At 38.0% G+C, this 25,352-nt stretch overlaps 1 protein-coding gene across 12 annotated transcripts in view; it reads left to right on the top strand.

Annotated features, from left to right (window-relative positions):
• The window catches only part of ATXN2 (ataxin 2), a 147,319-nt gene that overhangs the window by 31,592 nt on the left and 90,375 nt on the right, over positions 1-25,352 (top strand). For all 12 annotated transcript variants that reach the window (XR_009250699.1, XR_009250696.1, XR_009250698.1 and 9 more), the window contains exons 2-5: positions 2,992-3,025; positions 4,477-4,536; positions 5,032-5,103; positions 5,659-5,809. Coding sequence is in view for 8 of the 12 variants with exons in the window: in XM_058691672.1 (XP_058547655.1) it covers positions 2,992-3,025; positions 4,477-4,536; positions 5,032-5,103; positions 5,659-5,809 (317 nt within the window). In the remaining 4 variants the exon portion in view is untranslated. The remainder of the gene's footprint in view (positions 1-2,991; positions 3,026-4,476; positions 4,537-5,031; positions 5,104-5,658; positions 5,810-25,352) is intronic.

Below are 25,352 nucleotides of genomic sequence, written 5' to 3' on the forward strand. Positions count from 1 at the left end.
GCCCCAGGTGCAGAGCCTGCTTGGGATTCTTTCTCTCCCTCTCTCTCTGCACCTCCCCTGCTCGCACTCGCAGGCTCTCTCTGTTTCTCTCTCAAATAAATAAACCTAAAAAAAAATGCCACATTCTGGGTTTAATGGATTTGTAACCTCGTGGTATCGGTTAATATATTCTTCTACACCCTGTTTCCTGTAAACTAGTAGGTCTTGATTAAATCCAGGCTCCAATTGCATCATACCAGAAGGTACTTTTTTTTTTTTTTTTTTTTTAATTTTTTTTTTCAACATTTTTTATTTATTTTTGGGACAGAGAGAGACAGAGCATGAACGGGGGAGGGGCAGAGAGAGAGGGAGACACAGAATCGGAAACAGGCTCCAGGCTCCGAGCCATCAGCCCAGAGCCTGACGCGGGGCTCGAACTCACGGACCGCGAGATCGTGACCTGGCTGAAGTCGGACGCTTAACCGACTGCGCCACCCAGGCGCCCCTACTTTTTTTTTTTTAACCTAAAGAGATTGTGAAAAACATGCAGAATGATAAAAATGAAGCCCTGCACACCTGTCACCTCGTCTCAACAGTTATTAACTCAAGCCAGTCTTATTTACAACCCCAGCTATTTCTTCCTTCCTGTATTAGTTTGAAGCAATATAAACTACTGTTACTCTTTAAAATTTCTTTATATTAACTTGGCATTTTGAATCACATATTAACTTGATATTCAATAACTATTGAAAGCATATAATCCTGGATATGATTGTTTTGTGAAATATTCATCTAGTCATAGGTATGTTTAGGACTAGAATATGATCTTGGCTTTTTTGAAATTTAGTTTCTGTAACTATATGAAACATTAACTTGCTTTGTTCCAAAATACTAAAGAAAAAATTAAAAGTAAAGCATCTCTAAATGGATCCCAAAAGAAAAAACAAGAATGAATTTAAACTTTTAGCATAAGTTTCAGAGAATGCTCCTATGGTATGCTAACATTTCCCTTGGGTATTCCACCACTGGAAACCATTCCATCAATGGTTTCTATACTCCGTACCTCTTGGTATTGCTCTCAGCCCAAGGCCAAGCATGATTTGTTCTACTAAGTAAACCAGGTTGTCAAACAATTGCTCTTTATTAGTCAAAGATGTAATTGTATAATCAATAAAAATATAGAAGTCCCACCTCACAGAAGTCTTTAAATTCTTTTAAATCGCTTTATGGGGATGCAGGTGAATTTATGGGTACTGAATTGGTGGCATTTAAATCTTAACTGTGGTATCTCAGCAACCACTAAGATAAGGTAACCCTAAGCAAGATTTTTAGCCATTTTATGTAGCCTTTAATTACAGGCTACAAATAAATAGAAAACCCCAATAAATTCAAATGAAATGAATTTATTTGAAAAAATTTAGAAATTTGATTAGGTTTAATTGTGAAGGTAGTTTATTCCTTGTGACGCAGTTTTAGAGAGGCAGTATAACCTAGAAATGAAAAGCCTGGACTTTGGGTCACCTGGTTACAATACCAGCTCTCCTGCTCATGAACTAGAGGATTTTAGTCAAGATAATTAACTAAGGTTTGGTTTCCTCACCTGTAAAGTGAAGGGTAAGAGATTGGACATAGTGCTTATCATAGGGTCTGGTTTTTGCAGTATTAGTTACTTACTATTATTATTCTCTTCCTTAGACTTTAGTAATTTCTCTCTCGGTGCTATGTGTGAAGCAGAGTTACGGAATCAGAATGTTAGAAATGGAAAGAATTTCAGAGGTGTTGTGGTCGGATGTTAATTTCTAGATGAGAGAGAGTGATTGGGTTGGAGAGCAAACCAATCCTGTCCTTGGAGTTCTAAGATCAGTGCTATTTTACTGGGAATTGGCACCATACATACTGGTAGACTCTTTAGACCTGAATTGTACTTCTCTTTGAATGTTTTAAATTTGTGGCTTGAGTATCATGGTTATTTTATTAAAATGAGATTCCAGGGGCGCCTGGGTGGCTCAGTCGGTTAAGCGTCCGACTTCAGCCAGGTCACGATCTCGCGGTCCGTGAGTTCGAGCCCCGCGTCAGGCTCCGGGCTGATGGCTCAGAGCCTGGAGCCTGCTTCCGATTCTGTGTCTCCCTCTCTCTCTGCCCCTCCCCCGTTCATGCTCTGTCTGTCTCTGTCTCAAAAATAAATAAACGTTAAAAAAAAAAATTAATAAAAAAATGAGATTCCATTCCTATAATTCCAGAGTAACTAATATTTCTGAGGAGTATAGAATTTCACTCTATTAATGTTTGTATCATTTCATAAAGGGCCTAATCTTTTCCATTGGAACAAGCCTTAGGTTGTGTTATGCTCTATAACTAAACTCACTTGACAATATTGTCTACCTTACTAGAAATTACTTGACAGCTGACTTTGGTGTACGGCATTGTTTCAGAGGTAGGGGGTTGGCAAGGAAAGACACTTGTTATATAGATACTGACAGAGGTACTTATTATTTAGAAATGAAAGTGCTCTGAATGATTTAACTTATTTTCAAGTGTTTTTCTGCACTTGTAAACATAGTGCCTGTATTTAGAGACCAGGGGGAAAAGATGGGAGGTGACTTTGATGTCAGTCAATATGTCAGTTAAATCAGGAACAGAATTGATATTTTATTCCCAAGTAGTTTTCTCCAACAGAGTGAGAGGTTACTTTTGGAGTAAAGATTATTTAGTATTGGTTATTTTTTCCAGTAGGCTATTTTTATTTGTACTTTGTTTTATTTTGATCATGTTCACATTATTTCTTCCTTCCTCCCTGCCATGACCCATATCTTTTCTGGGCCTCTGAGCCAGCAAACACAGAGAGAACCATACTTAGGTAGCCTTTATAGTTAATATTAGATGAGCCTTACCCATGGATTGCCTATGCTTTATTTGAATGGAATTATGCTTTGAATGAAATTTAAATTTGAAAAATTTTTTTAGTATGTTTAGCCTGTTGAATTTAATAAACATAGTATTTAATTTTTTCAGAGGTCGAAACAGCAAAGGACTGCCTCAATCTACGGTGAGTAACTTTAATGTTAGTTGGTTGGAAAAATTGGTAATGAAAATGTGATTTCTGAACCGGTGGACCAAAGCCAAGGTAAAAAAAAAAAAAAAAAAATCCTTTTTCTTGAATTTTATATCTTACAACGTTAAATTTTTTTTTTTTTTTTTTTTTTTTTTTTTTTTTGAGAGAGAAAGTGAGACAGACTGTGAGTGAGGGAGGGGTAGAGAGAGAGAGGGAGACACAGAATCCGAAGCAGGCTCCAGGCTCCGTGCTGTCAACACAGAGCCTGACATGGGGCTCGAACTCATGAACTGTGAGATCATGTCCTGAGCTGAAGTCAGATGTTTAACCGACTGAACCACCCAGGCGCCCAAAGAAAATTTTTTTTAATGTTTATTTTTGAGTGAGTGAGTGAGCGAGAGAGAGAGAGAGAGAGAGAGAGAGAGAGAGAGAGAGAGAAAACGAGCAGTGTAGGGGGCCAGAGAGTGAGGGGACAGAGGATCCGAAGCAGGCTCTGTGCTGACAGCAGAGAGGCTGACGGGGGGACTCAAACTCACAGACTGTGAGATCATGACCTGAGCTGAAGTTGGACGGTTAACTGACTGAGCCACGTAGGCACCCCTCTTATAACTTTTATACTTCAGTACTGTTTGGTATAAAATTATTAGCTATGTATGTTGTTTTTTGAGATGATTTTATATGCAAAATATAAAATTTTCTGTTAATAGTATTTTTCTTGCCTAATAAGAAGTTATTTGTTGTTTTATAAATGGCTAAAGGCAAATCTAAACGCGAAATGCCTAAAAAAGATCAGTGGAACACCAGGACTGGAGTTGCAGAGTTCTTTGGGTGTTTGGTTTTGAATTAATGTGCTATCTTTTAGTTCCTTCCATTTTTCTCCCTTGGAAAGAGCCTTCTGGTTTTAAAATTTAGAACTTTTATCAATGAAAAAATCCATGATTGATGGATACGTGCTGAGGGAACATAGTGCAGTGTCTTCTGCAAAAGACCCCTCCACCCCATTTATTTATTTACATACACTTAAACCTATTTAGTGTACAGGTCTGTGAGTTTTGATGCATACAGTTGTGTAACCACCACCACAGTCAAGATAATGGGACATTTCTCTCACTTTGAAAAATCACTCCTGCCACTTTGTAGTGAACCCTCCTCCCTTTACTCCCCAATATTTGTGGTTTTGTCTTTTCTCATATATGGAAGTTCACTTTTGCTTTTTTGTGTCATGTATAGTCAAAACATTGTTAGATGGTATGACTGATTTCACTTTTGAAAACTTAAGCCTCTTCTCTAAGGAAGCAAAAGATTGTAGTAAAGTAAATCTTTCTTTAATGCACATAAGGTATTATAAAGCTAACTAAACATTTTGTAACAAATTAAATGTTAACTCTAATATGTATACACAAGGATAAATACTGATTGCTAATATTTTTTTCTTAAAATTCCAGATTTCTTTTGATGGAATCTATGCAAATATGAGGATGGTTCATATACTTACATCAGTTGTTGTAAGTTACCAGAGTATTGGGGAGAGACTGCCTGGCGCGTAGTGCAATAAAGTAATTTCATGGTGTTGAAATGTAGATGAATGATTCTCACAGTATCGTTTCTTAGGTCACGATCAGGATCATTTAGAAAAAACAGAACTCCATCCAAGCTGTCGTGACTCACTATAAAAGCATTCTTGTTAACCCTACTATGTACAAAATAATAGTAGTAGATGATTGTCTTTAGTGCATTGTTTTGTCACTTAATAGAACCAGAGTCAGAAATACTTAACCTCAGTATTTAAATTCATACTGCCAACTCTGAGCAGGGCCTCCTGAGGAATTTTGAGAATTCAGTGTATTGTTAATGTTTTAAAATTTTTTATTGTTCTATCAGTAAATACCTAATATGTTGAATGAAGCCTGATGAGCTATATAAAAAATAAAATGAAAGCAACTGTCCCTCAAGACTGGGTAGCACACTGTTTCTTTGATAAATTAATTGTATGTTTTTAGGGATCCAAATGTGAAGTACAAGTGAAAAACGGAGGTATATATGAAGGAGTTTTTAAAACCTACAGTCCTAAGGTAATTTTTACTCTTTTCTCTTTTTGTTGAATGTAAAACCCCGTGAATCATCAACTGCTGTATGTTTGTATGGCTTCCTGACAGTGTCTGTTAGTTTCTGATTTAATAATTTAATAGTTATGATGTGGACATGTTTGTCACATTTTCACGTTTAGTTACTTTACCACTTAGATTTTGCTCTTCAGTTTCAAATACTGATTATTTTATAAACTATTTTGTATAATCAAACTTGCTTTGTGGGCTTATTATTACAGTATCTTGACCTTTTCAAGCATTGTGGACCTGAAGAGGGATTGAGTGGTTCATTATTCTGTTCTTTATCACCATTAGTTTACTTAAGACAGACTATGGTAGCAGGACCAACTTGTAGGTGAGAAGTATTTTGAATGATGGAATAGATAATAGGTCATATTTCTGAGAAAAAGGTTTGATTATAAGATTCTCTTGAGATAGATTATTTTTGTTAAGGGCATTTAAGAAATAGTACCTTGATATGCTGACGAATTCTTATTTTTTATAAGTGTTTTGAATATTTACTCATGCTTCTCATTTTAGTGTGATTTGGTACTTGATGCTGCACATGAGAAAAGTATGGAATCCAGTTCGGGGCCAAAACGTGAAGAAATAATGGAGAGTATTTTGTTCAAGTGTTCAGACTTTGTTGTGGTACAGTTTAAAGACATGGACTCCAGTTATGCAAGAAGAGGTGAATTTTGATTTCCTAAATATGTGTCATGGTTTATAAGATTTATTCAAACAAAGACTTTATGCATTGATTATACAGACTTTTTTTTTTTTTTTTTTAGAGTAACCTGATTAGGACAAATGGGAATTTTAATGCATTTTTGTTGGAAAATATTCAAAACTTCAGAGGAAGATTCCTTGATACTTTAGGATAAATAATGAGAGTTTGTGTTCTGTTAAAGTTTGTAAGGGATTTTCAGTCTATAGTTTCATGGTCAAGAATGCTACTGATTATACTCAACTGAAATTTCTTGTCCCATTTGGCCTTCAGTTCATAAACTTTTCATTTTAAGATGCTTATAAATAATGCATATGTAGTTTTATCATGCTTATAGTTCCATAAATGTTATAGTTTTATGACCTGGAAATAACATATGAGTAAGAGAGAATGGGCAGAGAGCTATGGATAGAAAAACAGTGGCTTAATGAAAATGAAAAAGATAAGTAGAACATGCGTATTTAAGAAAACATTCAGGAGGCGTGGAGGAGAGGAGAAAATGGGTGATGGGCATTGAGGAGGGCACTTGTTGGGATGAGCACTGAGTGTTATATGTAAACGATGAACCACAGGAATCTACCTCCAAAACCAAGAGTACATCTTACACACTGTATGTTAGCCAATTTGATAACAAATTATATTAAAAAAATAATAAAACATTCAGAGTATGGGACTGTTTTGAAAAACTAAAAGGGATGACATAGTTATATTAAAATTTAGTCCATTTCAAATGTCCATTGAGGAGGAAAATATGGGAATTACTGTTACTCATTTGGAGAGTATATGTGATGCTGAGTGTTTAGTATCACATTGAAAGGCTCTGGGCAATTTTGAACTTGGCTCTAACCTTTTTTTTTAATGTTTATTTATTTATTTATTTATTTATTTTTAATTTTTTTTTTTTCCCAACGTTTTTTATTTATTTTTGGGACAGAGAGAGACAGAGCATGAACGGGGGAGGGGCAGAGAGAGAGGGAGACACAGAATCGGAAACAGGCTCCAGGCTCCGAGCCATCAGCCCAGAGCCTGACGCGGGGCTTGAACTCACAGACCGCGAGATCGTGACCTGGCTGAAGTCGGACGCTTAACCGACTGCGCCACCCAGGCGCCCCTAATGTTTATTTTTGAGAGAGAGAGTGAGACAGCGAGAGTGTATGTACACAAATGAGGGAGGGGGAGAGAGAGAGAGAGGGAGACACAGAATCTGTAGCACACTCTGAGCTGACAGCCGAAGTGGGGCTCGAACTCACGAACTGTGAGATCATGACCTGAGCTGAAGTAGGACGCTTAATCAACTGAGCCACCCAGGGGTCCCTTGGCTGAAAAATTCTTAAATTGATTTTTTCTGGTCAGATTCTATAGTCAATTCCATTGTGAGTTGTAACTCCCCACAGTTTTTGATTTTCATCATTCAGCTGTTTTTGTTGCGCTCATTTTTCTGCATTGTTTTTTAGAAATTACAAGCCACCAGAAAGTTAAAGCCTTTCCTTTGGACCTCTTAAGGTTCTCACCTATAGTTAGCTTGTTTTTTCAGAAGCTAGCAGTGCTAGGTACCTGTAACTGGTTTGCAGTGCTGGAGAAAGCACTGTGTTCTGTTTTTGTACCTTCTCAAATGTCTGTGTCTCTGATTTACAACACTTTGTCTAAGAGTCCTTCAATGGCCCATACAAGGAAACAAGTCTTTTTTTCGTTGCTGCCTTTGGAGTTGATCTTATTTATGCCTAGGACCACAAAATTATATTTATGCTTATACTGTTGAAGTATTTCACTGTTTTAAATTTAAAAATTGACTTTGGATAATAAGCTGAAAGGGAAAATACAGTTTTAGTTGAATCTAGTAGTCCATAGCACTCTGGAAAAAGTAGTGGTCACAACAACAACAAAATGTTCTTTACTCTGTTGGGTACCAGGCCATTTAGCTAATAGGCATTTACAATACGCTTTGTCTTGTGTTCTTAAAGTGAATTAGCATTTCCTAAATTTGGAAAGATAAATGTTACTTGGAAATATCTGTGGCATCCCATTCTTTGATCCTCTTCAAAATTAATGTCTTAAATTTTTTATTTTATTTTATTATTTTATTATGTCTTTATTTCTTAGGTAATTTGTGTTCATTGTAGAAAGCCAAGAAAAAAGATCAGAGCGACAACTTTGACACTATTCAGTACACTCATAACGGGATGGATGTATTTTGCTATATACATAAAAATATAGTTTTCTTGATGAGGACATCCCATAGTGGAGTAATTTCAGGTATTTTATTTAAAGACTGTAGTGGTTTAGTGAATTATACAATTGTGTCCAGTGCATGGTATCCTGAAAATAGTATTAAGTCATGTGTTGAGGATTTCAGGTCCCTCTCTCTCTCTCTCTCTCTTTTTTTTTTTTAAACATTCATTTTTTTAAGAGAGAAAGACAGTGTGAGTGGGGGAGGGGCAGAGGGAGACACAGAATCTGAAGCAGGCTCCATCCAGGCTCTGAGCTTGTTAGCACAGAGCCCAGCGTGGGGCTTGAACTCATGAGCTGTGGGATCATGACGTGAGCTGAAGTCGGACGCTTAACCCACTCAACCACCCAGGTGCCCGAAGGATTTCAGGTCTCTTAAGCCAGATTCTTCATACTGTCCTGGCAGATAGTATTAATACTATCCTTGCCCTCTATAAATATTATTTTGGAGATGCTATTAGTATAGAAAAAACTTTTTAGGGTAATTAATTGGCATGGTTCATTAATTACAAAAAATTAAGACATGATTAAGTAACTTGGTAAAGTGAAGACACAAACCTAGCAGCTTCTAACCCCCCAACTCATGATCTTGAACACTGTACTATTGTGACATAAATTATGTGGTCTCATTTGTTGTTTAGCTTAGTCAGAATAAGCCTGCATTTACCTTAAGGGATTTCCCCACAAAGCCAAAAGTAAACAAAATTCCTGTATAGTATAAATATGCAGATTATTCAAGATTCTTTTCTTTTTAAAATCTTTGGCTTTATTTTTGGGGAAACTTTTAAAAGTTAAGTTAGTATGGCTTTTAACTTCTTAATTCTGACTACTGATTTTAGTAAGTTTTTTTGTTTTACTAGGTTTTTAAAGTTGTCACATTTGTACACATATGCAAGTGAATGAAAGGCCTAGAAATAATTGATCTGTTTTTTATGATATGATGGGTAAGTTTCATGTGATCTCTTGAATGCTATACATGTTACCAGTTTGAGTTGTGGGCAAAATGAAGAGTAACTCTGCATTTTGTAAGCTGTGGATTCCTTTTGCACACCCACAATTAGACCGTCAGGTTATCACTGGAAAATTCGTGTGTGTTTTATCCGTTATCTGAATTCCATTGCAGGCAGATATGGGATGCTCTTATTTTCCCCTCTTCATTTTGCTATTTTGTAGGGCATTCAGCTGCTTTTTGTCTCTGCATCTTTCTACTTTGGAATTGGCGTATGATCTCTACTCATTTTTTACTTTCCTGTTTCCAGTTTTCCTTTCTCACTTGATTTTCTCCTTCATTCTCTTTCTGCTTTTTCTTTTGCTGCTTTTCTCATATTTTGCTCTTTAATATCTCAACTACATTTTAGTTCTGGCTGCTCGTCTTTCTTCATTCTCCTAACTTACGCTTCTTTCTACTGCTTCATTTCCTTAAAAGTGTTCTCAGTCTAGGGGCGCCTGGGTGGCTCAGTCGGTTAAGCGTCCGACTTCAGCTCAGGTCATGATCTCGCGGTCCGTGGGTTCAGGCCCCGCGTCAGGCTCTGTGCTGACAGCTCAGAGCCTGGAGCCTGTTTCAGATTCTGTGTCTCCCTCTCTCTGACCCTCCCCCGTTCATGCTCTGTCTCTCCCTATCTCAAAAATAAATAAACGCTAAAAATAAAAAAATAAGAAAAAGTGTTCTCAGTCTAGAGAACAGGGGCCAGCAAACTTCAGGCCTGTGGGCCAGATTCACTCATTGGTAAATAAAGTTTTATTGTAACACAATATACCTGCTTATTTTTGTGCTGTGTGTGGCTGCTTTCATGCTACAGGGATAGAGTTGAGCCGTTGGAATAGAGACTATATGGCTTGCAAAGCCAAACAATATTTATTACCTGGTCCTTTACCAAAAAATCGTGCCAATTCTTGTCCTAGATCTTTTTTCCTGCTGCGTTTGGTCTGTTAGGGCTGATCGGAAATACGTACTGTATTGTCTTTGGTGAAATAACATAGAATATACTTTGTCTCTAAACTCATGCTTTGACTCTAATCTAGTATTGTGTAATTTCATTAATTCCTTGTTTGTGACCATTCGAATTGGATTTAGTTTGAAGAATCACTTTCTTTCCAGCTCTTTTGTCACAATAAGTGAAAAATCACATATGAGAAAATTAAGTTACTGGGAATGATCTCCATCCTCAACTATTTGCCCCCTTCCTTACCTACAACTTTATCTTCCCCTTGCCATCATTACTCTCTTTCCTTTGGTTTTAGTAGGTGGGATATTTCACTTCCTGTTCAATCTCAACTTCTCCAGTCATGCTTTTGACTGTGTTGCACCATTCCTGGGTTCTTGCTCTTTTCTGTCACCTCTGTTTCCAGACTCTTCAACCTCTTCCTCTCTAGTTGCTCCTTCGCTTTAGCCCAAAAACCTATTCAAGCCCCTCTATTCCTGAAAAGAATTCCTTTTTGTCCTGGACTCTTCTTACTTACTATCCTGTCTTCCCTTTCTTACTCAAACTTCTTGACTCTTAGTTTCTACGGACTCATCGCATGGTAATCTGCCTTTTATATTCACAACTTACAAGCTTCTGGGGCTACCGGTAACGCCTCATTCACAGGTCCTCTGTACTCTTTTTCAGACTTAATATTGATTTTGGCACTGTTGATTTCGTCCTTTAGAAAGCTGCTCTTCTGTTTCTCATGTGTTTTATTCATCACTCCTTCTGTGCTCATTCTTGGGCTTTATATCTGTTAAAGTGCTCTTAAATGTGTTTGTGTTCCCAGTGTTTGTTTCTTTGCCCACTGCTCTTACCGTGTATCAGTTGTTTTATACTCTGCTAATTTCAGTTATCATATATAAGCCTATTGCCAACATCTTTGTATATTGCCTTTACACCACGTTGTATTATAATTACATTTCTCCCCTATTATACTTTGAGCTTTGTAGAATTTTTTTTAATCCTTGGAGCCTAGTATAGTATTTCTGTGCATAGGACAGGCACAATTGTAAATGTCTGTTTTGAGTGAATGAAATTAGGACTTACACATACTTTAAAAAAAACAAACAACTATTTTATGTAAAGAGTGAGAAAACTAGAAGCAGTCTTACATATACAGCCTGCCAGCAAATACTTATTGAGCTCTGGATTGTGTTCGTTGCTGTGCTTGTTGCTATAGACAGTACAGAGAAATTCAAGACTTAATCTATTTTGGGTCCCTTTTGAGAACTTAGTGAAACTGTATACCCTCACCCTAGAAAAAACTGTGCACATGGACTTTTACACTTAATTCTGTAGTGTTCACAGTTCCCTAGGGAGTTCATGTAACTCCGTATTAAGAAGCTCCGCTCCAGGCATTTTCGCAGTTGGAGATACCAAGGCATGTGAAGGAATTGAAGAAAAGTGGAATGTTACAATTAGTGGCATTGAATTCCAAATAGAGTTCAGAGACATGAAGAATTGTATTGGTTGTAGTAGTTGGAAGAAGTTGGACTGTGAATGTGTGATAAGAGGGTAGTGAGAAAGTCATACAGATTATTTTATTCTGGTGTGGCACTGTTGTGTTCTCATGTGGTTGTCCTGTAGCTCTATAGGGCAAGGTCCTATGAGTAACAGAGAATTATCTCTTCTGAAGGGCATGATATTAGGAATGCCATGTCAGTTATATCTAAGAAGAGACAAATCTCAGCTGGCTATGACCTGGGAAGACTTAAATTCTGAGGATCAATTTAAATGTGCTCTAAATTCATTCGTGGGTGGTGTTCTAGTAGGGCAGTAGGCTCTGTAGATGGGCAGGAGGTGCTAATGTTGGACAGGCAAGCAGCTGTAAAGTTGAACAAGTGCTCAAGATCAATAGCCTGCCCTGTGGCAGGAGGGAGGGTAGGCCCTGTGGTGGGTAGGCAGATGGGGTGATGGATAAGCAGGTGGTCTTGGCCGGGGGCTATCCAAGGAACTGTGCAGGAAAGCGCTGTAAAGAACTTGGTGTGGGCCTGTGGGCTTTGGACTAGTTTTTTAGTGAGCCTGCTGAGTAACTGTTTTAATATTCTTCTGTTAAAACTGAACCATTAGAGAGTTTACTGTTTTAGCTTTGCTGTGGGCTAGTGAGAGAAGGATGTGTGTCCATACTGGGGCCAAGTAGTTAAGTGGAAACTCGCATTTACTGAGGCCAGTATGGAGATTTATGCAGAGATTATTCAGTTAAAAAAAAAAAAAAAATATATATATATATACACATATATACGTATATATATACGTATATACGTATATATATGTGTATATATATATATATAGTGGAACAGGTGATAAAAACAAACAAACAGATACAGTAGAACAGGTGATAAAATAAACAGATATAGTAGAACGGGTGATGAAACACTAAATGGAGTAGTTTGAAGTACAATAGGGAAATATTGCATGTTTATTAAAATACCTGATTTATTAAAATTTCATTTCTTTATGTGTTTTTAGAGCATATGGAAACTCTGCTGTATTCTTCCATGTGTATGCCAAGGTCAAAACAATAATTCTTCATTTATTAAAAACAAAATAGGGGCACCTGGGTGGGCTCAGTTGGTTAAGTGTTTGACTCTTGGTTTCAGCTCAGGTCATGATCTCACAGTTTGTGAGTTCAGGCCCCACATTGGGCTCTGTGCTGACAGTGCAGAGCTTGCTTGGGATTTTGTTTCTCTCCCCCTCTTTCTCTGCCCCTCTTTCTCTGCCCCTCTTGTGCTCACACGCGCTCTTTCTCTCTCTCTCACAATAAATAAACAAACTAAAATAAATAAGTAAAAATAAAAAGCAAACAAGACCACTAGAATAAAATAGGATTTTATTTAGATAAACAAATAAAAATATTGTTTAGTACTAATAAGAGGAAGGTCTGACTTAAGATACATATGGACATTACTGGTCACTGTTCAGCGTCATTAATCAGCTGCTGATATAAAAGGAAAACATTCTCAGTAGGAACAGAACTTAGAAGAATGTAGAGACAAACATAGTCCATGTGAATAGGCTGAAGATTTTTATGAAAACACTGCTGAAGGACATAAAAGATTTTACTAAATGGAGAAAACGTGCCGTACGTTGAATGGAAATATGTAACACTTGAAAGTTGTCTTTTTTCCTCAACGTAATCGCTAAAGATAACATCTCTATCTTTATAGAAAGTGAGAAAATGATTCCTACGTTTATAAGGTAACATTTTTTAACAGAAGAATTTGGGAAAATTTTTTCTACAAGACTCATGAAGGGAGGACTTGCCCTACCAAACATTAAAATGTATTAGCATTAAAACATAGTTGTCATAGTGGCAAAAAATAGAGAATCTAAAACAGAGGAAATTCATATGGGTGTTTTGTTAATATATAATAAAGACAATACTTTAGATCTATGGTAAAGGTGGATTATTTGGGAAATGGTGTTGGTACAACATTTGGGGGGAATTAGATGCCTATTCATACCCATCATCAAAATAAACCCTAAATGGTTAAAAAGAAGTAATTAAAAAAAACCCAGTCATGTAGAAATTCGAGAGCAAATTTGTGAATTTATATCATTTTGAGATGGGGAGAAGGACGTTATAAGCATGACCACCAAAGCAAAAATTTTTGCAAGACTTAGATGTGTCTAAAAGTATCATAAATTTTAGAAGACATGAGGGGTGCCTGGGTGGCTCAGTCGGTTAAGCATCCGACTCTTAATCTCAGCTCAGGTCTTGATCTTGGGGCCATGAGTTTAAGTCCCGCGTCGGGTTCTGGGCTGACAGCTCAGAGCCTGGATCCTGCTTCGGATTCTGTGTCTCCCTCTCTCTCTGCCCCTTCCCCTCTCACACTATCTCTCTCTTAAAAATAAATAAACATTAAAAAAAAAATTAAAAAAAAATTTTAGAAGACATGCTGCAAACTGGGGAAAATCGAATAAAAGAAGTTTTACAGATGGCCAGTAAACGTATGGAAAGGTAGTCCACCTCACTGGTAATCAAAGAAGTGCGGTTTCAAAGTAATAATGATTTTTAATCTTTCAGCTAAATGGGAAAAGTGAGCAAGATTAATTGCCGGCACATGATAGACAGTCAGAAAACAACTTACACTCTGTTAGTGGGGACCGTTTAAGTCAAAACAAGTAGCATTTTTGAGCTGTCTAGTAGGTAATTCAGATGAGTCCAGGAAGACAGTTTACTTGGTAGTATTATGTAATGCTGGTATACCCAGTTAGTTACTGTCTGCTTTTAGTTTTATTTTTTCTCTTGCTCTGTACGGTCTCCATTAAGTCTCAGGAATAGCACATATGTAAAAAGTAGTAATAAAGCGGGACAGTGAGGGAATGTGGATAAATGATCTGCATTTTAATTTCTATTACATTTGACTGTAAATAGAAATTGCTTTTTTACCCAGATCAAGAGAGTTTTAAGAGCATGTGCACTTGAACAGTTGTTCTTCTAATTTACATAAGGACAGTTTATATGTTTGCCAACGAAACAGAAAGGTGTTTGTACAGCTGTAAGAATTGGAATTAGTTTTATTTGCCAACTTTTTCTTTATTTCTCAACACTTCGCTGTAAAATTAAGTTGTCAAAAGAATATTGAATAGTAATGGCAGTTCAGTTCCCAAATTCTGTTTTTTTGCTTCCTGAACATTTCTGAATTTACTTCCCCCACCCACCCACCCCCAGGTTTTCGACAAAATCTTTCTTTCCATTTTCCTTTCTCTCTCTTTAACTTTTGAGATGAAAACAGTATCTTTTATAAAAAAAATTGGTCTAACAATGATTAGACCCATTTCATTCTTTCTGATGGCAGAGATTAAAGACTCCTCCTCCCCTGTCAAAATGGAGCTCTGAACCAGGAGCCTAATGAAGAAGCTGAAAACTGTGTCACCATCCTGATACCCCACTCCACAAAGTATCTTTCTATTGGCATCTTGTTAGAGTTTCTTTTGATCTCTTTTGGAGATAATATGAGAAATAGAAATGTTACATTCTGTGGAATCTAAGCGAAACAAGCCTTAAGTAATGGGTTTCCATTTTATCTAGTTCTGTGTTCTATTTATCGCGCTTTGCTGTAGAATTTGGTGTGCATTTGATTGTGTGGAGTCTTGACTATTGATATTCATTTAGATCTTTTCAAAATTTATTTATTTTATAAGAGAGAGAACACAAGCACGAAACAGCAGGGGAGGGGCAGAGAGAAAGGGAGAGAGAGAATCCCAAGTAGGTTCCACGCTGTCAGCACAGCCCAACTCAGGCTTGTGAACCCACAAACCATGAGATCTGACCTGAGCCAAAACCAAGAGTTGGATGCTTAACTGACTGAGCCACTCAGGTGCTACTTCATTTATTTAAAAAAAAAAAAAAAATTTTTTTTTTTAAAATGTTTATTTATTTCTGAGACAGGGAGAGACAGAGCATGCGCGGGGGAGGGCAGAGAGAGAGAGAGAGAGACAATCCGAAGCAGACTCCAGGCTCTGAGCTGTCAGCACAGAGCCCGACGCGGGGCCTGAACTCACGAACCGCGAGATCATGACCTGAGCCGAAGTCGGATGCTCAACCGACTGAGCCACCCAGGCGCCCCAGGCGCTCCTTCATTTAGATCTTTCAAAGAAATACGGTTTCTGGGTTTAAATTTTTATTGCTGATGCTTGGTTGATTTTTAAGTCTTCTACAGTAGTGTTTTAAATGGTAAAATTTCTGAAAATTTCAGTCCCATTTTTAATTCTCCATATTTAGATTTTTAAGAAAATTGCTTCTCAAATGTTATGTTACCAGTTGCAGTGTTTTTGTGTTATGTAGTGGGTTAGTAAAAATAAGATGAAATATTTTATCTTAAAAATATTTTGCCTGAAGTTTAGAGAATCCAATATATACATTTAATAGAGTTTATTAATCAAGAAAGTAAGAACTGCCTTTTTTTTTTTGAAAGATTTTTAATGTTTGTTTATTATTGAGAGAGAGACAGAGAGAGCGAGCATGAGTGGGGGAGGGGCAGAGAGAGGGAGACACAGAATCCAAAGCAGGCTCCAGGCTCCAAGCTGTCAGCACAGAGCCTGACACGGGGCTCGAACCCACAAGCTGTGAGATCATGACCTGAGCTGAAGTCAGACGCTTAACTGAGCCACCCAGGTGCCCCAAGAACTGCTTTTTAATATTTAAGTTGTATATATTTTTCTCTCAAGGATTTAAAAAATATCATAGTACTATAAAATATAATCATTTTATGTAAGAAGAATGTGAGGTTTCTTCATCATTAATGTATTTTGGCATAAATTAGTGTTACAAAGAGCTACTGACTCTAAGCACTTTAAACTTTTGTTCAAATACTGTAGCATCAGAAGCATTTTTAGGGCCATTTATTGTGGAAGCCCTATACCCTGTGCACTTTCTAAATGTTGCATTGATTGAGATTGTCCTGTTTCCTACTTACATTCTAGGCTTATCTATTGGGCTCCATATGTGGGACAGAGACAAATTAAATTGCAAGCTGTGTTTAACAAGAATGGTATTTAGGGTGTGCTTCTTCTTCTTCTTCTTCTTCTTCTCCTAATTTTTAATGTTTATTTTTGAGAGAGAGCAAGCATGAGCAGGGGAGGGGCAGAAAAAGGGGGGGGGGGGACAGAGGATCTATACTGGGCTCTGTGCTGACAGCAGAGGGCCCAATGCAGGGCTCAAACTCACGAACTGTGAGATACGACCTGAATGGAAGTCGGACGCTTAACTGACTCAGCCACCCAGGCACCCCAGGGTTTGCTTTTTCATATCAGTTAATTCTTTCCAGACTTTGGTCAAAGGGAACTTGGACCAGATCTCAGAAAAGAACAAAAGAAAACGATTTGGGTGGTTTGTTTTCTTTTTTTTTTTCTTTTTCTTTTTTTGAGAGAGAGGAAGAGAGAGAGAGAGCGCGCGCACACAAGCTGGGGAAAGGGGGCAAGGGGGAGAGAGAGACAGAGAGAATCTTAAGCAGGCTCTGTGCTCAGTGAGGAGCCCAGTGCAGGGCTTAATCCCATGATCCTGGGATCATGACCTGAGCTGAAATCAAGAGTTGGACAGTCAACCACCTGAGTCACCCAGAGGCCCCAGGCTTGGTTTGGTTCTAACTAGAAAACCATAGAGTCTGTTATTTTAATATTTATTTAGTTTTAACACAGTAGGTGATGTTTGGACTGAAACTAAAGACTCCCAACATGATATACTATCCTTTTCCTTGGGGCTGCTTTTTGCTCAGGAAAGAATTTTTTTTAGGTGGCTTACTGTGTTTGAGAAAGCGTGTTATCGCTGCTTTCTTTCCACTGTATTTGCACTTTTGAAGTTGATATCCTTTAGATCTTACCTGCTACAGCTGTTCTGATAGTCTAAATCTCCATTTTCTTGCTAAGGTTCTGTCATTTTTTCCTTGAGTGGTAAATTTACTTTGAGTTCTGGGACTCAGAAATTTTTATGGAAATCACAGTTAAAAAGTAAGTACTACTCTGGGGCGCTTGGGTGGCGCAGTCGGTTAAGCGGCCGACTTCAGCCAGGTCACGATCTCGCGTCTGTGAGTTCGAGCCCCGCGTCGGGCTCTGTGCTGACAGCTCGGAGCCTGGAGCCTGTTTCTAATTCTGTGTCTCCCTCTCTCTCTGCCCCTCCCCCGTTCATGCTCTGTGTCTCTCTGTCCCAAAAATAAAAAAAAAAAACAAAAAACATTGAAAAAAAAAAAAGTAAGTACTACTCTAGGCCATGTAATTTTGTTGTCAGAGAGCAGAGAATAGTGACTTTTTTTTCATAGTTGCATATAGTGATCAGTAAGAAGAGACCTCCCCCTGTCTTTTTTTTTTTAAGGCTGCATTTTGAAGTTGTGTAGTCTTTATAAAAAGTGTGTTGCTATGCTTTTAAGTGGATGACATTCGTTTTCAGTCTTTCCAAGGTAGCTTTTACAGCGATGCAGTCTTTATTTCCATATGAGTAAATGCTATCAGATGCGAAAAGTGAATTATGTCCACAATAAAATCTGATTTATGTAATTTTTCTTTTAAAGGAATTTGAGGCTTTGTAGCCTTGAAGTTTTTCTGATTTTACCATTTGGCTGTCATTTCAAAAGAGAAGAAATGACTACAGCCTTAAGTCACCAGTTATGATTCAGTTTCTGAGATCAATAAGCACTCTGTAAGAAAGTCTGTATTTTACTACTAGCTTTAAACTAGATAATGTGCAAAGACATTATTTAGGTACTTTATTTCAGGTTAACATAAAACAGATGATAATATGATCACTGGTTTGATACATTATTACCAGTCAAATGTGCATTCATAGATTTGGATGCAGAGCAATAGGCCTGACAGAATAAGTAGCTGCCTGTTTTGTGACCAGTGTTACTTGAAAGTTGTCAAAATGAATGCCTGTTCAACTAAAGTTAGACAAAAATGAATGCGTTTCTCGCTTGAAACTTTGTTCCTGTTGGTAGCTGTATTATTTTGAACCATCAGTACAGTAGGCATCAAGCCCCAAATCCCGAACACCAGGAAGCTCCTGCTTCTGTGTCATCTCTTGAACTGCGTGCCTCGGTTAAGGTCAGGACATGGCAGTGCAGGGTCCTGACTATCCTGAAGTTTCTCAGAAAGTGTATCTTCTGTCCCCTTTGGCCACATAGTTTTGCCAAGAAGTAAAGATTTGTCTATTTAAATACTGGCATTTTCCCTCGTTGCTGAGTCACAAGACAGCATTGTGGAAATAAAAGATTTCAAGCCCTGAAATATCTCCAGGTTTTGAGTTGCCTTTTGGTAAGGTAATTTTGGGGAGGGGACCAAGGTGACCTAGTCCTCATTCTTTGGACTGTTGAGAGCAATATTGGATTTTTAAAAAAAAAAATTTTTTTTTAAGTTTATTTATTTTTGAGACAGAGAGAGACAGAGCATGAATGGGGGAGGGTCAGAGAGAGAGGGAGACACAGAATCGGAAGCAGGCTCCAGGCTCTGAGCCATCAGCCCAGAGCCCGACGTGGGGCTCGAACTCGCGGACCGTGAGATCATGACCTGAGCCGAAGTCGGACGCTTAACCGACTGAGCCACCCAGGCACCCCTTGGATTTTTCTTAATAACAGTTTTATTGATACATAATTCACATACATTATAGTTCGTTTAAATTGCACAATTCAGTTTTTTTTAGTATATTCATAGAATCTGTCACTACAGTTAATTTTAGAATATCTTCACTCTAAAAAGCCCCACACCCTTTAGCAGTCAGTCCCTACTTGGTTCCACCCTCCCCAGCCCTGGACGACTACTAATCTTTCTGTCTTTGTGGGTTTGCCCATTGTGGATATTGCATAGTAATAGAATCAGAGAAAGGGGCACCTGGGTGGCTCAGTCTGTTAAGCCTCCGTCTCTTGGTTTCAGCTCCGTTCATGATCTCATGGTTCGTGAGTTCAAGCCCAACATTGGGCTCTCTGCTGACCGTGCAGAACCTGCTTGAGATTCTCTTTCTCCTCTCTCTGCCCCTCCCCTGCTTGTGCTCTCTCGCTCTCTCTCAAAGTAAATAAATAAACATAAAAAATTTTAAAAAGATAGAGTCATAAAATATGTGGCCTTTTGTGACAGGCTTGTTTCACTTAGTATATGTGTTTAAGGTTCATCCATCCACGTATCAGTGAATCTTTTCATTGCCAAATAATAATCCATTGTATGGGTATACTACATTTTTATTGGCACATAAATAACATACGATGTTATATCAATTTCAAGTACCTCACATTGATTTCAACAATTGTGTACATTACCCAGTGCTTGCCATGACAGGTATCGTGTAGTCACCATCTGTCCTCATACATTGTTACAATATTATTGACTATATTCCCTATGCTGTACTTCTCATCTCTGTGACTTCTTTTATAACTTGAAGTTTGAGACTCTTAATCCCCTTTATCTATTGTGTGCTTTCCTTACCTCCCCACTGGCAACGACCAGTTTGTTCTCTGTGTTTAGCTTTCTGTTTTTTGTTAAAAAAAACAAAGCAAAACAAAAACAACCCTTTTTTTAATGTTTACTTATTTTTGGGAGAGAGAGAGAGAGAGGGAGGGAGGGGCAGAAGGAGAGGGAGACACAGAATCCAAAGCAGGCTCCAGGCTCTGAGCTGTCAGCTGTCAGCGCGGAGCCTGACGCAGGGCTCGAACCCATGAACTGTACAGTCATGACCTGAGCTGAAGTTGGATGCTCAACTGACTGAGCCACCCAGGTGCCCGTTTTTTGGGGTTTTTTTTTGAAAAAAAAAATTTAAAGTTTATTTTTTGAGAGAGAGAGAGAGCACAAGTGGAGGAGGGTCAGAGAGAAGTAGAGGCAGAATCCCAAGCAGGCTCTGCAATACCAGTGCAGAGCCCGATGTGGGGCTTGAACTCAAGAACTGTGAGACCATGACCTGAGCCGAGATCAAGAGTTGGACGCTTAACCGACTACGCCACCCAGGCCCCCCCGCCCCGCCCCGTTTTTATTTTGTTTGTGTTTGTTCATTTGTTTTGTCTTTTATACTCCATGGAAGTGAAATCATATGGTACTTGTTTTTCTCTGATTTATTTTACTTAGTGTAATGCTTTTTAGGTCCATTCTGGGTATACTACATTTTAGTTATGCATTTATCAGTTGATGGACATTTCATTTATTTCTACTTTTTGATTGTCATGAATAATTCTGCTGGGATCATTGATGTTCTGATTTTTGTGTGGATATTTTGTTTTCATTTCTTTTGAGCATATACTTAGGGGTGGAATTGCTCGGACATATGTGAGAACTCAAAGTTTAACCTTTTAAGGGAACTGCTGGGATGGTTTTTGAGAGTGGCTGTGTCATTTTACCATCCCATCAGCAGTATGAGGGCTCCAGTTTTTCTATCCCTTCATCAGCAGTTGTCTGTCTTTTTTATTACAGCTATCCTGGTGGGTGGTTGTGAAGTAGTATCTCACGTGGTTTTGTTTTGCATTTCTGTAGTGATTAATGATGTGAATCTTTTCATGTGCTTATCGAAAGTGTATAATCTCCTTTGGAAGAGGGTCTATACAGATCTTTGCCCACACTTTATTTTTATTTATTTATTTATTTATTTTTTTTCCAACGTTTTTTATTTATTTTTGGGACAGAGAGAGACAGAGCATGAACGGGGGAGGGGCAGAGAGAGAGGGAGACACAGAATCGGAAACAGGCTCCAGGCTCCGAGCCGTCAGCCCAGAGCCCGACGCGGGGCTCGAACTCACGGACCGCGAGATCGTGACCTGGCTGAAGTCGGACGCTTAACCGACTGCGCCACCCAGGCGCCCCAACCCACACTTTAAATTAGATTATCTTTTATTACTAAGTTGTAAGAATTCCTTAAATATTCTGGATACCATTCATCCCCTTATCAGACATGATATGTTTTCCCCATTATGCAGGTTGTCTTTTCACTTTTTTGCTGGTGTCCTTTAAAGCACAGAAGGTTTCGGTTTGGATGAAGTCCAGTTTATCTATGTTTTCTTTGTTGTTGTTTGTGCTTTTTGTGTCCTATCTAAGCAAGTTGCTTACTCCGAGATTATGAAGATTTGTTCCTCTGCTTTCCTGTAAGATTTTTATAGTTTTAGCTCTCATATTTAGGTGTCTGATCCATTTTGAGTTAATTTTTATATGAAGTCTGAGGTAGGGCTCCAGCTTCATGGTTTTTTACATGTGCATATCCAAGTACAGTATTTTGAAAAGACTGTTCTTTTTCCCATTGAACTGTCTTGGCACCTTTGTTGTTGAAGTTACATTGATTATAAATTAAATGTAAAGATTTACTTCTGGACTCTCAGTGATATCCCATAGATTTGTATTATCTGTCCTTATGCCAGTATTATACTGTTTTGATTACTGTACCTTTGAGTAAGTTTTGAATTCAAGTGTCAATCTTCCAAGTATGTTTTTTTTCAAGATTGGCTGTTCTGAGTCCCTTGCATTTCCATGTGATTTTAGGATCATCTTGTCAATTTCTGCAAAATGACAGCCGGGATTTTTAATAGGGATTGCATTGAATCTAGAGATAATTTTGGGATATGTTACCATAAATCTTCTAGTCAAAGCACATAATACATCTTTCCATTTACTTAGGTCATCTTTAATTTTCTTCAGAAATGTTTTGTAGTTACCAGTGTACAAGGTTCACGCTTCTCTTGATAGCTTTATTGCTAAGTATTCTATTTTTTTGGATAAAAAATACCCGAAATGGGGGCGGCTGGGTGGCTCAGTCAGTGAGGCCTTCAACTTCAGCTCAGGTCATGATCTCACAGTTTGTGGGTTCGAGCTCTGTGCTGGCAGCTCAGAACCTGGAGCCTGCTTCAAATTCTGTGTCCCCCTCTTTCTCTGTCCCTCCCCTGCTCATACTCTGTATCTGTCTCTCAAATAAAAACATTAAAAAAAATCCAAAATGGAATTTGTTATTGTAAATGGAATTTAAAAATTGTTTCTCGTTTTCAGATTAGAGCAGTATTGTTTTACAGTCTTTCTACCTAATGTAAATCTTTCTTTTGACTCTTAGTAGGATAGACACTAAATTTTGAGCTTTAAGTGAGAACATACTTTGAGCTTGTCTGTTCTGCTTCTGTATTGCTTATTTATTAATTTTCCACTGATTATGCCATTTATGCACGTCTGCTTTGTAAAATTCCTTGTCTGCAATAACCAAAACAACTTTGTAGTTAATATTTTAGAGGGCCAGATATTTGTTGTGTTTCAAAGTAACAGTATTTTATAAAACAACTTTTGGAGATAAAAGCCAAAACTTTCTTTCCTTTGAAGCAAATGATAAGTAAGAGTGGACAACGTAAAATATCTAGTCTAGATTGAGTCTTAGAGACTATGCAAGCTGAACTGGATTTACCCTTTTAGCTCATAGTACACTTCCAAAGTAGTCCCATCTTTTTCATCCATCCTTTTTCTTGAACTGCTTGTAGTGAAATAACAGACACAAGGACTATTTTGGCTTATGTTTGGGAAGAAAGTTACTGTTTTCTTCCTTTTACCTTGCTTTGTAAACTTTTCCTTGATAATGTCACATCCTCATTCTTTTCTTCCTCTCTGTTTCCCTGGATAGTTTGTATCCAAACATTACTGTAATTTCCTAGTTAACTTCCTTCCAGATCCTGTCACTTCCAGTCAGTCTTGGACATTAGCACAAAGAAATTCTTAAGCATTGCTTTTATTTTCATTTCTTAAAAATCTACAGTATCCCCTCTTGCTTACAAAATAAAGTTGAGATGCTATACCTTAACATTCAGGGCCCTTCCCAGGGGAACTTCTCTTTTTTCTTTTTCTTTTTTTATTAAAAAATTTTTAAAAAATATTTATTTATTTTTGAGACAGTGCAAGAGACAGCGTGCAAGCAATGGAGGGGCAGACAGAGGGAGACATAGAATCTGAAGCAGGCTCCAGGCTCTGAACTGTCAGCCCAGAACCTAATGCGGGGCTCGAACTCACGAACTGTGAGATCATGACCTGAGCCGAAGTTGGACATTTAACCGACTGAGCCACTCAAGCACCCCTTCTTTTTTTATCTTAGTGTAAGAGAGAGAGAGAGAGCAGGTGGAAAGGGACAGAGGGGAGCGGGGGGAGAGAGAGAGAGAGAGATAATCCTAAGCAGCCTCCATACTCAATGCGGAGCCTGTCGCCTGGCTCAGCCCCACAACCTTCGATTCACAACCTGAGGGGAAACTGAGAGTCAGATGCTAAACCAACTGAGCCACCCAGGTGCCCCTGACTACTAAAATTTACTGTTTTATTTATAGCACAGTAGTTTGTTTTCCCCTGCCTCCAGTGAAATGTCACGTTGAACATGTTTACAACAAAGTAGTGGTGAGAGGAAAGTTGGGAAGGGGGTGGTGTCCTAGAACCTTGACTTATCCAGCTTTCCTTTTGTCTGTTGAGGTACCCATAAGAAATCATAAGGTTCATGGAACAAAGTTGGAGAGCCAGTTGTTTACCTCATGTACCGAATACTCAGCATTCCTATACTCTGTGTGTGTCATCTTTTTTCTCCTAATGCATTATAATTTTCTGCAGTTTAGAAACATGGTTTATAGAACTAGGGATGTGTACTCCCCATGGTGGCTAGCATTATGTTGTACAGATAGAAGGTGGTACCCAACATATATTTATTTCCCAATTGATATTTAAAAAATTTTATTATACTTACTACATTCAAATCAGAGGAAAGCTAGTTTTGTTTTTTCCTTACTTAGACATAATGCCATACGACTATTAGAAACTGGAATTACCACTGATTTTCAGGAAACTCAAGAAAGCAGTTGTTTCTAGCCATTCTAAAAATGGCTTTCCTACAACATGACATATCCAGATTATATTTTTCTTATAGAAGATTGCTTCTAGGCAATCTTAATATCCTTCTAGGCATTTTAATTTTCTTTTAAAATATAAAAAACAAAATCCTAAGTGTTAACTTTAACATAAGGCCCAAATGATTCTTACACAAGTGAGAAAAGACAGAAACACAGGTAAGGGAGTTAAGTATTAAAACATACATACATACAGGGGCGCCTGGGTGGCGCAGTCGGTTAAGCGTCCGACTTCAGCCAGGTCACGATCTCGCGGTCCGTGAGTTCGAGCCCCGCGTCAGGCTCTGGGCTGTTGGCTCGGAGCCTGGAGCCTGTTTCCGATTCTGTGTCTCCCTCTCTCTCTGCCCCTCCCCCGTTCATGCTCTGTCTCTCTCTGTCCCAAAAATAAATAAAAAATGTTGAAAAAAATTAAAAAAAAAAAACAACATACATACATACAGTCTATTTGAAGTTACTTTAAAATAATTAATTTGCTTTTCGTATTGTGTGTGTTAGAAATGCATATGTATTTGGATTTATATCAGTGTGTACAATGTATTCATTTGTGAAGAGTAGTATCAAATCAACTTGTTTGAAACCGTAAGATTAAAAGATACCATACCTTAGAGAATCATTTATTTTTATTTTTGTGCTAACCAGGGTAAAAACACCCCCCTTTCTGCTTGTGGGTCACAAAACTCATTTTCCTTGCTCAGTGCCCTAGAGACAAAGATAGGATTAATTGGTTCTTCTCTGTTTGAAAAAATGACATCCTTTTCTATTATAGTGGGAAATTATTTTTAAATGACTTAAAATTTTGTATAAGATTTAGGGATACAAGTGGTTGGCCTTCTGTTAATTTTGTTGTGTTGGTGTGTCCTATCCTGTAACAATGTTGTTGGGTGTCACGTGACTGTGGACCAGTGTGTTCTTCCTTATGTTAGCCTCTCCATCTACTGGAAAGTCACAGTTTTGCCACTTTTGTATTTAATTTTATTAAACAAGACTTTTTTTAAA

The sequence above is a fragment of the Neofelis nebulosa genome, chromosome 11 (assembly GCF_028018385.1).
Source record: "Neofelis nebulosa isolate mNeoNeb1 chromosome 11, mNeoNeb1.pri, whole genome shotgun sequence".
Classification (NCBI taxonomy): Eukaryota; Metazoa; Chordata; class Mammalia; order Carnivora; family Felidae; genus Neofelis; species Neofelis nebulosa.